Consider the following 14,765-nt stretch of genomic DNA (forward strand, 5'->3'; position numbering starts at 1 on the left):
TCATTTGGGTCGTCTAAACAATCAGAGGAGCAAATGACAAATGGAATGTCCCAGGACTTTAAATCTTCCACACCTCTTCGTCCCCCATTGGAGCCATCCACACCTCAGAATCTACCAAACAATCTGCAGTAAATATTGCCTCCCCCTCTTCTCGCCTGATTGCATTGTTAGGTTTGATGGAAAGGATGAGGACGATTGTCAACATTGCGGTCCACCTCATACCACGCCAAGATCTTCCTCCCATCTTCCTTGCCTGAAACCACCATCCTCTAAGATGCAAAAGGCCCCTTCTCCACCCATGAAGACTCTTATCTAAAAATCGGACTGATATTTTCCGGGTCTTTTCCAGAATAACTCAGAACCCTCTGGAGATCAGGCATTTTTCATCCCTGTAATTAGAAGGGACACAAAGTTGTTCAAAGAGATATTACACAAAAAAGTAGAACTACTAACTTAGTGAGGATAAAATGTAAATCAATCAAACCATTGTCTCCAGCTATCTCTACGAGACTAGCTCTTTTTAATATCAGGTCACTGGGTAACAAATCAATGTTGATTACTGACATCATTGCAATTTATGATCGAGACCTTTTTTTATTAAATGAAACATGGTGAACTAAGTAGCTGTAATGCATGTTTAAATGAGGCAACACCAGCAAATTTGAATTTTACAAACAAGTGTCAAACAGGGAAAAGGGTGGAGGTATAGCTGTTATTTTTATATCATTATTTCAATTTAAAGAAATTATCTTTGGTCATTTGAGCTTTTTCGAATATCTGTGTTTTTTAGTTCAAGGTGACCCAAAGGTTATTGTTTTAATCATTGATACGCCTCCAGGATACAATAGAAAATATATGAATTTTCCAGAACTGCTGTCAGTTATTTGAACTGAGTACAACTATTTTGTCATAACAGGGGACTTCAACATTCATGTTGACAAGAACATGGAAAAAACACTGAAAGAACATTTTGCAATACGAGACACGTTTGACCTCTCTCAACATATTAAGAGTTCAACCAACACTTAGGATCACATCTGAAACCTGGTCCTCTCTTAGGATGTAGAAATTCTGTCAATTGACATAAAGGATGTGGCTATTACTGACCATTTTTGTGTATTGTTTGAATTACAAACTCTTCAAAAGATTTAGACAACCTCTGTTTCTAAAGAAAAGGTACATAAATGAGAGTACTGCTATGAGGTTTATGGAGACTGTAGCTGTGCCACAGAGTGTGGATGCTGAGACATTTGATGAACTTTTGGACAATTTCACATAAAAAATCTCAAATGCCATGAATGTTATCGCTCTTTGTAAAACTAAGAACATCCTGAGGTGACCTAGTACACCGTGGAGGAGCACAATGATGTCAAGAGCTCTAAACCAAAGTGTATTAAAGCAGAACGCAAGTGGAGAAAAACTACTCCAAATTGACTATGACCTCCATAAACAGTGTCTTTGTAATTTAACCCAAGAGTTAGTTAGGACTAGACAGCAACACTATTCTGAAATCATTAGTTAGAACCTCAACAATACTCATGCTCTGTTTGCTGTGGTTGACAAGCTCACAACCCCCCCAAATCAGGTAGGTCCAGAACTTGTAACAGCTGACAAATGCAATGAGTTTGCCTGTTATTTTAGTGAAAAAATAAAATCCATCAGGTCAAATGTTAGCACAAATCAGCAAAATGACAAAATTATTTTACATCTGAAGCCACCCAGGGAAAACTCTATTAACTTATCAGAATTTGATACAGTTGACCCAAAAACTGTAAACTGTTCAGCAGCTGAAATAATCAATGAGCTGTCTCGACTGAATACCGTCTGGATTTTTCGTAACTAAGTCAGTGCTAGCTGATTTACAGCAAATAATCAATTGCACACTTCAGTCTGGCGAGTTTTCAAAAGCTCTTAAAGTAGCTGGTGTTAAACATCTAAAAAACAGAGCACTGGACAATTCAATGTAAGCAAGCTATAGACTCATCTCAAATCTCGCTTTCTTGCCAAGATTCTTGAGAAAGTTATATTTAATCAACTCAGGAATTTCTTGAATTCAAATGGACTTGTTGACAAATTTCAATCAGGTTTCCAAACTCATCACAGTCCAGAATCTGTTCTTATCAAAGTGCTAAATGATAAAAGAAAGAATACTGTCTCAGGAAAGGTGTCGGTTTTGGTCTTGTTGGATCTCAGGGCAGCATAATATACTGCTGAACAGGTTGGAAATGTGGATAAGACTAAATGGAACGGTCCTTAATTGGTTTAGGTCCTACCTTGAGGAAAGGAGCGACTTTGTAACCATTGGAAGTACTCAGTCTCAACAAATGGCAATGACCTATGGGGTACCTCAAGGGTCAGTTCTTTGACCCCTCCTGTTCAATCTGTATTTTCTACCCTTGGGTCAAATTCTTCAAAACTTTAATTTTGACAATCATAGCTATGCAGATGACACACAGTTATATTAAGCAGTGTCTCCAGATGACTAGAGTTCAATTGAGGCATTGTGCCACAGTCTAAAGCAGGTTAATACTGTAATTGGATGAGCCAAAAATTTTTCTTCAACTAAACCACAACAAAAGTCAGACAATTGTTTTTGGCAAGAGAATTGCTGTTAGTAAACACCTGGACTCTCAATCTTTAAAAACCAAAGATCAAGTCCGAAACCTTGGGGTTCTTGATTCCGACCTGACTTTCAACAGTCATATCAAATCGATCACAAAAAGTGCCTTTTACCATCTGAAGAATATTTCTAGAATGAAGGCTTGTTTGTGTCAAACAGACCAGGAAAAGCTCATCCGTGCTTTTATCTCAAGTAGACCTGACTACAGTAATGCTCTTCTGACTCGGCTCCCCCAAAAACAGCTGCAGCGCATTCGGAATGGTTCACCTCGGGTTCTGACCAGAAAGGGGGTCACAGATATAACTCAATTTCTAAGTCCTTGCACTCGTTTCTAGTCAGCTTTAGAATAGATTTTAAAGTTCTGTTTCTGGTCTGTAAATCACAAAAAAAAAAAGGTCCTCAATACATGAAATAAATGCTTACGGAATACAAACCCAGTAGACTTCTGAGATCGACTGACTCAGGTCAAATAGTGGAATGCAGAGACCAAAGCAAACATGGTGAACCAGCAATTACCTATTATGCTGCACACAAATGGAATAAGTTGCCAACAGAGGTGAGGTCAGCTCCGAGTGTGAATGTTTTTAAATCTAGGTTCTTTATTCTCATGCTTTTTAGAGTATTTCCACTTTTTGATCATATTTCTTGCACTGTTCACGGTTTTAATTGTAGTTCTTTTTCAATATTTATTTTATCATTTTATTGTTTTTATCCCATTTTAAATGTTTTATCTCTTTATTTACAAATACGTTTACTCATGCAAAGCACATTGAATTACCCCGTGTATAAATGTGCTATACAAATAAATTTGCTTTGCTTTGCACAATGATAAAAATAAGCATTTAAAGTACATTACATAAAGAATAATAAAAATTATTTTCATTTATCTTTGGCGTTGGGCAACTATGCTAAGAGAAGGGTGAGTGACAAGCAAATGGCATCATGGTTGATACAGGAGAAGGCAAACATTTGACAGCTGAGAGAAACCATATGGACGAATATACGCACGTACACCACTAAATTCCAGTAAGTTTCTTGGGGCCCATGGTGAGAAAAGATGAATAAACTTGGAAAAAAACAGCAAAAAATAACGTAAAAGTTGTACTTTTCCAATGTGTGCTAGTGTGATTTGGTGACAGTTGAGCATCCAAGGGAACCGTAAAGCATCATAGGTAAAGATTGACGTCCCTCCTAGCCAAAAATATACAGCCTCAGAAATGTGCCACTGTATGGTGCTGCTCGCCGGTACGTGGAGAAAGAGTTTCCAACATGGCGGGGGCATGTTTTTAACATGTATGAAAAAGGCCTTTTTTGGAAGAGAACATTTCTGTTTCGAGTTCATTTTATGAGTTCTAGGTTGGATTGCTGACGCAAGAAAAAGATGCACCCAAGAGTCAATTGTGGAAATAAGGCGAGGGCGAGAGTGGTTGTCTATCAAAATAAGACAGCCGGAAGAAAAAAAAATGTAATCATTTATTATTCATTCTTGGTGGCCTGGTACAAAATTGTCTATGGACTAGACTGGTACAGGTCCAGGGCGCCGTGGTTGGGACCACTCCTGTAGATGATGAAATCCCTAAATTCCTTGGAATTAAACATTGTCCTTAAACTGTTCAACTATTTTCTCATGCACTTGTTCACAAAAAGGTGAACCTCGCCCCAACTTTGCATGTGAATGACTGAGGAATTCAGTGAAGCTTCTTTTAATCCTTAATCATGGTACTCACCCATTCACAATTAGCCTTTTCACCTGTGGGATGTTCTAAATAGGTTATTGATGAGCATTCCTTAAAGTCATTTTTCCCATCTGTCCAAGCTTTTTCGGAATGTGTTGCATCCATAAAATTCAAAGTGAATGATTATTTGCTAAAAAAAAAAAAAACAAATCATGTCTTTGTAGTATATTCAATTTGCAAATCATTGTTCATCCGTTTTCATCTGTTGAACACAAGGTCGCAACTTCATTGGAATTAGGTTTGTCTGTGCCCCGTGATTGGCTGGCACACAGCGCAAGTTGAACCTTGCCTCCTGCTCGCCTCGGTGGGATAGGCTCCATCACGACCTTTGTGAGACTAAGAAGCTCAAGAAAATCGAAGGATGGATGATTGAAAGATTTGTCTTCCTTGCTGTAGAAAGTGTTGTGGGCATTAAAATACAGCACGGAGAAAAGCAATCCTCAATGTAAGTGCAGCACTAAAGAAAAAGGTGTAAAAGACCTGTGAAAGTTCAATAGAATCAAATTACTGTATATGTATATTGATTATTAGGGATGCAATGATATTCATGATATCGCAAAATTAAAAGTGCGTCTCTCATCCTTGTCTCAGAATCGTATTTAAATCCCATTTATGTAACAACACATAAGGAATTTGTCTCGAGCAGTCGGTGCTGCCCTGGTACAACATTCATGTTGAGTAGTGAGAAGAAGAACAAACTAACAAGAATGTAGAACAATCGACATTCAATTAATATGAAACTATTCTGTATAGTTTAGTTTAGGTATAGTTATTCATCAAATGAATCCGATATCGAATCGGTCATGGCCTGGGTTAAAACGTCCAGCCCCGGCCCCGTTATCCTGCAGGGCGTCAGTGGAAATTCAGCTACTGTGGGTCAAAGACAAAGAAGAGCAGGAAAGCGACTTAGTCGGCAGAAGAAGAAGAGGAAGGCACAGAGCAAACAACTGAATGTAGGGACTTTGAATGTTGGGACTATGACAGGAAAAGTTCAGGAGTTGGTTGATATGATGATAAGGAGATCCAAGAGACCAGCTGGAAAGGTAGTAAGGCTAGAAGTTTAGGAGCAGCGTTTAAATTATTTTACCATGGAGTGGCAATGATTAGTGAGGGGGAAGTTTGAAAGGCACTACAAAGGATGAAAAATGGAAAGGCAGTTGGTCATGATGACATACAAGTGGAGGTATGGAAGCAATTTGGAGAGGTGGCTGTGGAGTTTTGACCAACTTATTCAACAGAATACTTGCGGGTGAGAAGATGCCTGAAGAATGGAGGAAAAGTGTGCCTCCCATTTTTAGGAACAAAGGGGACTTGCAGAGCTGTCACAACTATAGAGGAATGAATAAAGTTGAGCCACACAGTGAAGTTATGGGAAAGTCTAGTGGAGTGTTGACTCAGGTCAGAAGTCAGTATCTGTGAGCAACAGTATGGTTTCATGCCCAGAAAGAGTACCACATTATTTGCCTTGAGGATGCTAATTGAAAAGTACAGAGAAGGTCAGAAGGAGCTACATTGTGTCTTTGTGGATCTAGAGAAAGCCCATGACAGAGTACCAAGAGAGGAACTCTGGTACTGCATGTGGAAGTCTGATGTAGTGGAGAAATAGGTTAGGATAGTGCAGGACTAGTACAGGACATATATGAGGGTAGCAGAACAGTGATGCGGTGTGCCGTAGGCGTAACAGAAGAATTTAAGATGAAGATGGGATTGGATCAGAGATTAACTCTGATCCCCTTCCTGTTAGCTGTGGTAATGGATTGGCTGACAGATGAGGTTAGACTGGAATGCCCTTGGACCATGATGTTCGCAGATGACATTGTGATATCCAGTGAAAGCAAGGAGCAGGTGGAGGAACAATGGGAAAGATGGAGGCATGCACTGGAAAGGAGAGGAATGAAGATTAGCCGAAGTAAAACAATACATTTGCATGAATGAGAGGGGTGAAGAGGTAGAGTGAGGCTACAGGGAGAAGAGATAGCGAGGGTGGACGACTTCAAATATTTAGGGTCAACAATCCAGAGCAATGGTGAGTGTGGTAAGGAAGTGAAGAAACGGGTCCAAGCAGGTTGGAACAGCTGGCAGAAAGTGTCTGGTGTATTATGTGACAGAAGAATCTCTGCTAGGATGAAGGGCAAACAGTGGTGAGGCAGGCCATAATGTACAGATTAGAGACGATGGCACTGAAGAGACAACAGGAAGCAGTACTGGAGGTGACAGAAATGAAGATGTTGAGGTTGTTGCGCAGAGTGAGCAGGTTGGATATGGTTAGAAATGAGCTCATTAGAGGGATAGCCAAAGTTGGATGTTTTGGAGACAAGGTTTGAGAGTGCAGACTTCGATGGTTTGGACATGTCCAGAGGCGAGAGAGTGAGTATATTGGTAGAAGGGTGCTGAGGATGGAGCTGCCAGGCAAACGAGGGAGAGGAAGACCAAAGAAAAGGCGAGGGAAGACATGAGAACAGTGGGCGTGAGAGAGGAAGATGCACAAGATGGCTTGGATGGAAAAAGATGACACGCTGTGGCAACCCCTAACGGGAGAAGCCGAAAGGAAAAGAAGAAGATTTGGGATAAAATAACGAGTCATTGTGCTTAAAATTTTGTTGTGGGCCAGCTATACACAGCCATGTCGCCTGGCCAAGGGGCGACAGCTCCAGTTGCAGCTCTACTTCCTCAAGAGTACAAACACTCCTTTTAGACACGTAATCCATGTGACCATGTGGGTCCGTCACAAAAAAAAATAAAAAATCACTGCATGTCTGATTGCCCCACATGACCGAAAGGCTGCATTGGGAGACATGCGTCAGTATTACACCTTGATGGTCCGAGTCCCTTCCAAGATTACGGTCTAGGCGCTCCACCGGTCTGAGTATCGTGTTGTGATCGATGAAGTGAGAGGCACCGTTTTCTCAGGAGTAGCCTACTTCTCAGCAAAAGCTGACCCACAGGCCCGAATCAACTGCTTGTGGACCTTCACTTTCCAAGCTGCATCCTGACTACCTGCGACTGCCACCAATGAGGCACCATGAGTTGGCCCTTCACGTGAAATGTAAAGTCTCTGAGTGCCTATTGCAAATGTAATAACACTTCCAAAAAAATCTGCAATATAGCAATCTGTGACACGGGAACTGTGCTATAACTGCTATATACTGTATAGTTCTTGCAGAATTATGGTAATTGCATACTGTATATATCTCAGTTATATACAAGGTACACTACCCAGCGTGTTGTGGACGTTGGTCATTGAGTTGACCTCTTGAATTATTTTTCTTTTTTTTTTCTCCATGATGTCATATAATGTTGATGATCTTGAATCCAATAGCTCGGATGTATTCCCATAAATTGTGGCTCCAGGCTCAATTGAAAATGGGGGAAGTGTCTTATTTGAGTGGAGAATGAATGAGATCCTTTAATCCCAAAACATTTTTTTATCTTTCACCGTTTACCATCGACCAGTCATTAGATTTGGTACCTTACTATTCAGGGTGAAAATCTTTATCACAGTTTTAGAATAGTCAGCTGACTTGTTCTTTTTTTGTGCAATTCCTTCACTCTACAGGTCGGACCATGTATGTTATTCCTTTCAGTATGGGTCCAGTGGGTTCCAGTCTTGCAAAATATGGTGTTCAGGTACTACATTATGTCCCTTTACATACCATATAAGTGTTGTATTATATTTCTCTACACTGTAATGTAAAATGGAACATGTATTTCTTTTAGGTGACTGACTCCCCGTATGTTGTGGCCAGTATGAGAATTATGACCCGTATGGGCACGACTGTGCTGGATAAACTGGCTGAGGGAGTAGAGTTTGTCCGTTGTCAGCACTCTTTAGGGCAGCCTTTTCCACTGAAAGGTAGGGATTTTATTACACAATGTTCTTTTTTAAATTACTTTTGCAAAGGGAGTGGTTTAGTTGTGAGCAAATTTCTATGGATTTTTTAAAATGTAAGTTAGGCAGTATTTCAGTTATATAGGAGAAACCTAACATTCTCATCAGTGACGTGAATGTTAATTGTCTCGTCAGACAGTTCTTTAGCCTTGTATTAGGCTGGTTAAATACTGGGGGCACAATGATGACTGGTAACCAATATGCCTCACAGTTGAGAGGACCCTGGTTGAAGTATAGCCTCACCTGAGGGAAGTTTCCATGTTCTCCCCTTACCTGGTTGGGTTTTCTGTGGGTACTCCGGTTTCCTCCCACATTCCAAAGACATGCATGTTAGGTTAATTGAAGACTCTAAAATGCCCGTAGGTGTTAATGCGACTGTGAAGGGTTGTTTGTTTATAATGTGTTCTGCGTTTGGGTGTAACCCGCATTTTTCCCGAAGATAGCTGAGATTGACTCCAGCACGCCGCAACCCAGTTATGTATAAGTGGTGCAGAAGATGAATGAATGAATGGCTAAATACCGAAAAAAATAGAGATCAATTATATTTGTTTTTAATGAATATAAAGTAATACAATAGTATAGAACTAGTTGTCCGGTGAGGGAAAATAACACTCTGCCACTAAACTTCTTCGTTTAAACACGAATATCGCGCAATTCCCCACACTTCCTAGACTCCTCTGATCACTGCTTACTCGACTTAATACCTACATACAGGCAGGCATTTAAGCACGGGAAGCCTTTGGTAAAATCAGTTAAAAAGTGGACCAACAAAGCAAAATTAAAACGTCAAAGCTTCTTTGACTGCACAGAGTCTTTGAAAATTCACCAAGCGGCCTTGATGAATTTACGGATATTGTTACTGCAGATGTCAGTTTCTGTGAGTAAATATGTTGGATATCGTAGTGGGGATAGGGCCCTCAGCAATTGCATGAGAAACCAGCTGACTAAAGAAATTAACATCGCAAAGAGGAATAATACAGCTAAATTGGAAAAACATCTTGGCACTAATGACTCAAAATCTGTCTGGCATGGATTACAATCGCTCACTAATTACAAGCGACGCTCCCCCCAGTAGAAAACAATAGCGGACTAGCTGACGACCTCAATAGCTTCTACTGGAGATTTGAAAAGGACCTTTTCACTCCACACACCCACCAAGCTGCACCACTGTCCACTTCACCGTTTAACATCCATGAAAGAGACTAGCTAGGCCACGCCAGAACCTTGATATGCTTCTTACGGAGCCACTCCTTGGCTTTCCTGGCTGTGTGCTTCGGGTCATTGTCATGTTGAAAGACCCAGCCACCACCCATCTTAAATGCTCTGACTGAGGTAAAGAGGTTGTTCCCCAAAATCTCACAGTACATGGCTGCGGTCATCCTCTCCTTAATACAGTGCAGTCGTCCTGTCCCATGTGCAGAAAAACAACCCCAAAGCATGATGCCACCTCCCGCATGCTTCACAGAGATGGTGTTCTTGGGATTAACTCATCATTCGTCTTCCTCCAAACACGGTTAGTAGAATTATGACCAAAAAGTTCAATTTTGGTCTCATCTGACCACAAAACTTTATCCCATGACTCCTCTGGGTCATCCAATTGGTCATTGGCAAACTTAAGACGGACCTTGACATGTGCTGGTTTAAGCAGGGAAACCATCCGTGCCATGCATGATTTCAAACCATGACGTCTTAGTGTATTACCAACAGTCACCTTGGAAACGGTGGTCCCATCTCTTTTCAGGTCATTGACCAAGTCCTGTCGTGTAGTCCTGGGCTGATTCCTCACATTTCAAAGGATCATTGAGACCCCTCAAGGTGATATCTTGCATGGGCTCCACTCCAATTGAAATTGACCATCATGTTTAGCTACTTCCATTTTCTCATGATTGCTCCAACAGTGGACGTTTTTTCACCAAGCTGCTTCTCAATTTCAGCGTAGCCTTATCCAGCTGTATGGAGCTGAGTATTTTGTCTCTGGTGTCTTTGGACAGCTCTTTGGTCTTGGCCATGTTACAAGTTTGAGCCTTCCTGATTGTGGACAGGTGTCTTTATGCAGCTAACGACCTCACACAGTTGCATCTGATTCAGGATAATACACGGAGTGGGGGTGGACTTTAAAGGCGGACTAACAGGTCTTTGAGGGTCAGAATTCTAGCTGACAGATGTTCAAATACTTATTTGCAGCTGTATCACACAAATAAATCATTAAAAAATCCTATATTGTGATTTCTGGATTTTTCTTTTTAGATTATCTCTCTCTCTCACAGTGGACAGCCACCTACGATGAAAATTTCAGACCCCTCCATGATTTCTAAATGGGAGAACTTGCAATGTAGCAGGGTGTTCAAATACTTTTCTTCGCTGTATAATGTGATTAGCGGCTATGCCCCACAGCAAGGGTGCCCAGACTTTATTACCTCAAGATCTACTTCTGATGATGATGATGCTCTCAAACCATTTCTTCACTGTAAACTCCATCCACAAAAAAGCCCAGCTAAGGATGCACTTCTTGCAGCTTCTGAGGAAGCATGACCTGTCACAAGAACTGCTGAGACAGTTCTACACAATCAGTACTGTGTACCGGTATCACAGATTTGGGGTTTCCACAAAAAAGGACAAACTCTGACTGCAACGGACAATCTTAACTGCTGAACGGATTGTCGGCACCACCCTACCCACTCTTGAAAACTTGCTCCCTACTCGAACTATGTCCAGAGTAGGCAGGATGCTTTCAGACCCTCCACATACTGGCCACCAACTTTTCCAGCTTCTTCCATCGGGTAGGCTACCAAATGCAAATCAAAACTAGCAGGTATTCAAACAGTTTTTCCCTCTTGCAATTAAGTAATTAAATTCTCGATCAGCGAACCTACTATTGTATGTTTTGCGCCTTTGTTAGGACAGACTCTCACACCCTGGTGGCCCAATCAGTTTTAGTATTCGTAATATATACTGTATACTACCGCAAGATTCGTCACTTTACACTGCTCCCTTTGCACAGTTGCCATTGTACTGGTCTATAATGGCGAATGGGTAAGGGCACTCTATTTAAGATGAACATAAACTGGGGCTTTGACGCACTCTTAACTGCTCTACAAGAAAAATACTGCATTTTAGACAACTGTGACTTATAAGGAATAGTTCCTATTAATTGAATATCTCTTGTTCTTTGTTCTTGGTGGTTTGTTTGTTCTTTGTTCTGAATATCGTACCAGACCGGCACCGACTGACTGAAACAAATTCCTTGTGTGTTGTTCCATACTTGGCAATTCAAGCTTATTCTGATTCTAGTTGAAAGTTGAATACATTATATTACATGATCACATTAACTTTGATGTTAAAGATTTTTGTTCTTAGATTTCATCCATCTGTCCATTTTCTTTGCCCTGTCGTCATTAGGGTAGCCAGACTAACTTTGGTTGAGAGATGGCAGTGTACATGCAGTATACTGTAAACCAGGTGTGTCAAAGTCATTTTTTCCATGGCCCGCATTTTAGATCTGGGTTTCTTCAGAAGGCTCTTATGACTAGGAAACCATAAAAACATTTGCTTGCCTCATCATATTTACAACTGTAATTGAGATCAACCCAGTATTGGAATCAGAAATGAAGGCTAATGTGTTTTTCAACAATTGTTCATGTTTGGTTACACGAAACTACTTTTATCTCAACATTATAATGTACATGACAATTTAAAATTTTGCCAACTTAACTTTTGATGACATTGTGATAGTGCAAGCATTTTTGACTGAGCTCCCTTTCAAAATATACTTAATAGTCGTGCAAGCAACTTTTTCCCAACTTCTAATTTCAGAACCGAGTATCTACAATTTCTCGTTTATATGAGGTACCATACATTTATATGGGTTCATAAAAATCATGGCACTTTGAGGGAAACCATAACTGATGTGGCATGCAACAAAATTGACTCTGGCACCTTCAATGAGCCAAACAGTCATGTTTTTAGAACACGTGAGAGTACGGAGAAAAAACTCAACCAGGTATTGGGAGAACACGCAAACTCCTCACAGGATTATCAGACCACGAGCCAACTGTGCTGACTAGAAAATAATTTCTGGTTACCCTACAAAATGGATGATTGGATGGAAGTTTAGATGTGACATATTGGGCTTTGGTTACCTGATTACCGCAATTACGGCGCACTGTGTGCATAGCCCATGTATTTAACAAAAAGGTCTGTCTACACCGGCGGGTGTAACTGATGACTTCATTCGCTGCCAATCCAAGCATATGATCCAGCCCACATGTCTGCAGAACTCATGTATCTGTCTACTCACTCTGCGAGAGTATAGTCTCCCACGAGGGAGTGAGGAGCTGGGCAGTAGGTCAATAGCGCAGCCGTATAGCGTGTGAGGAAGAAGCGACTTGGCCTTGGACTTGGAAAATACTTCCTTCAGGTCATGGTAACAAGGGGGGACTGAAGACAGCTCTGGCTTATCTCGCAGGGTTTGAGCGGCCTCTTCCCTCTCTGACCCCTGGGACGAGAGGCACGTAAGTGCGCACTTGGCTCCCCGGGACCTGATTTGTCCAGTCGACCAGTTGATATGGGGGTTATGTAATCTCAGCCATGGACCCCCCAAAATTATGTTATGGCCCTTGGTGTCAAAAACATGAAAACTGATGCATTACGAATGTGAATCCGGAAATGTCAGGGTGAGCGTCTGACTGCGGCAGGTTACTTTGCACAGGAAACTGCCATTGCCGCGTATGCATTACGGGGACGCTGTACTTCGAAAGTCCTTAGACCCATGCTTTTGAGTAGCTGTGAATTTAAAAGATTGATGTCCGAACCCGAGTCTATGAACACAGTCGCCCTGAGTGGCTGTCGTCCTGAACACAGGTTGACAAGAGGAAGTGCTTGGTCCTAAATGAGGTTGAGACGCACCATAGTCAGGGTTCAGGGTGAGGTACCAGTTGGTTTGACCGGGAAGTGGGTCACTGTGTGCCCCGACTTCCTGGAGTAGAAACAGAGTCCCTCCCTCTGCCAGCGTAGGTGTTCCTTGGGGGACAGGCAGAGGCAACCCAGCTGACTGGGCTTCTCCGCCTCAGTAGACACACCTTAAGGAGTGTCGGCGTCCCTGATAAGTGCAGCCGTATTCCTCCGCAAGGTGTTGTCCTTCTCTGGATCCATGAGCCTCTTGTCTAACTTTAAAGTGAGAGCGATGAGTGCGTCCGGGTCTGTTGGCAAGTCCAGCGGGATCATCTGGTCCTTTGCCGCAGGGGACAGCCCTTGAAAGAATCCATCTCGGAGCACCCTGTTCTTCCACTTGCTTTTGGCTGCAAGAATCGGGAAGTCAATACCTTAATACAGTGCAGTCGTCCTGTCCTATGTGCAGAAAAACAACCCCAAAGCATGATGCCACCTCCCCCATGCTTCACAGTAGGGATGGTGTTCTTGGGATGTAACTCATCATTCGTCATCCTCCAAACACGGTTAGTAGAATTATGACCAAAAAGTTCAATTTTGGTCTCATCTGACCACAAAACTTTATCCCATGACTCCTCTGTGTCATCCAAATGGTCATTGGTAAACTTAAGTCGGGCCTTGACGTGCTGGTTTAAGCAGGGAAACCATCCGTGCATGATTTCAAACCATGACGTTTTAGTGTATTACTTACAGTCACCATGGAAACGGTGGTCCCATCTCTTTTCAGGTCATTGACCAAGTCCTGCCGTGTAGTCCTGGGCTGATTCCTCACATTTCAAAGGATCATTGAGACCCCACGAGGTGATATCTTGCATGGGCTCCACTCCAATTGAAATTGACCATCATGTTTAGCTATTTCCTTTTTCTAATGAGTGTCGGCGTCGCTGATAAGTGCAGGCGTATTCCTCCGCCAGGTGTTGTCCTTCTCTGGATCCATGAGCCTCTTGTCTATCTTTAAAGTGAGAGCGATGAGTGCGTCCAGGTCTGTTGGCAAGTCCAGTGGGATTAGCTGGTCCTTTCCCGCAGGAGACAGCCCTTGAAAGAATCCATATCGGAGTACCCTGTTCTTACACTTGCTTTTGGCTGCAACAATCGGGAAGTCAATGGTGTAGTCGGAAACCCGACGCTTGCCTTGCCGCAGCGTGATCAAGGAGTTTGCTGCTTTGCATTTAGGGGATGCATACTGTAGTATGCTTGCACCATGCGCCATGGATTTCACGAAGGACACCCATATCCGACGTGTCCGTGTCGCGGCGCAACTGAGGTTGCTCATGCTTCCGCGCGCCCCATCATGTGGGGAATGACAAACGCAATTGTGGCTCTGTCAGAGGGAAAGGTGGCTGCCTGTTGCTTGAAGTGGAGCTCGCACTGTGTGATGAATGGCTTGACATTACCAGAGTCCCCGGAGAAATGCTCCAGACGGGAGAGCGGAGAGCAGACACCCAAATGTGCGCCGGGGACTGGCGAGGGGACTGACTCTTGGATACGGGAGGATCCCGCAGCAGGCACCAGGTTGGGGTTGGCTCCACTGGGGAAGGATACGGACAGGGAACTAAGCCGGACAAATACCTCC

General features: G+C 42.4%; 1 protein-coding gene across 3 annotated transcripts in view; it reads left to right on the top strand.

The window, feature by feature from the left end:
* The window catches only part of pck2 (phosphoenolpyruvate carboxykinase 2 (mitochondrial)), a 73,458-nt gene that overhangs the window by 25,315 nt on the left and 33,378 nt on the right, over positions 1-14,765 (top strand). For all 3 annotated transcript variants that reach the window (XM_061805758.1, XM_061805760.1, XM_061805761.1), the window contains 2 exons: positions 7,913-7,983; positions 8,074-8,209. In XM_061805758.1, the coding sequence (XP_061661742.1) occupies positions 7,913-7,983; positions 8,074-8,209 (207 nt within the window). The remainder of the gene's footprint in view (positions 1-7,912; positions 7,984-8,073; positions 8,210-14,765) is intronic.

The sequence above is a fragment of the Syngnathoides biaculeatus genome, chromosome 19 (genome assembly GCF_019802595.1).
Source record: "Syngnathoides biaculeatus isolate LvHL_M chromosome 19, ASM1980259v1, whole genome shotgun sequence".
In the NCBI taxonomy this organism is placed as follows: Eukaryota; Metazoa; Chordata; class Actinopteri; order Syngnathiformes; family Syngnathidae; genus Syngnathoides; species Syngnathoides biaculeatus.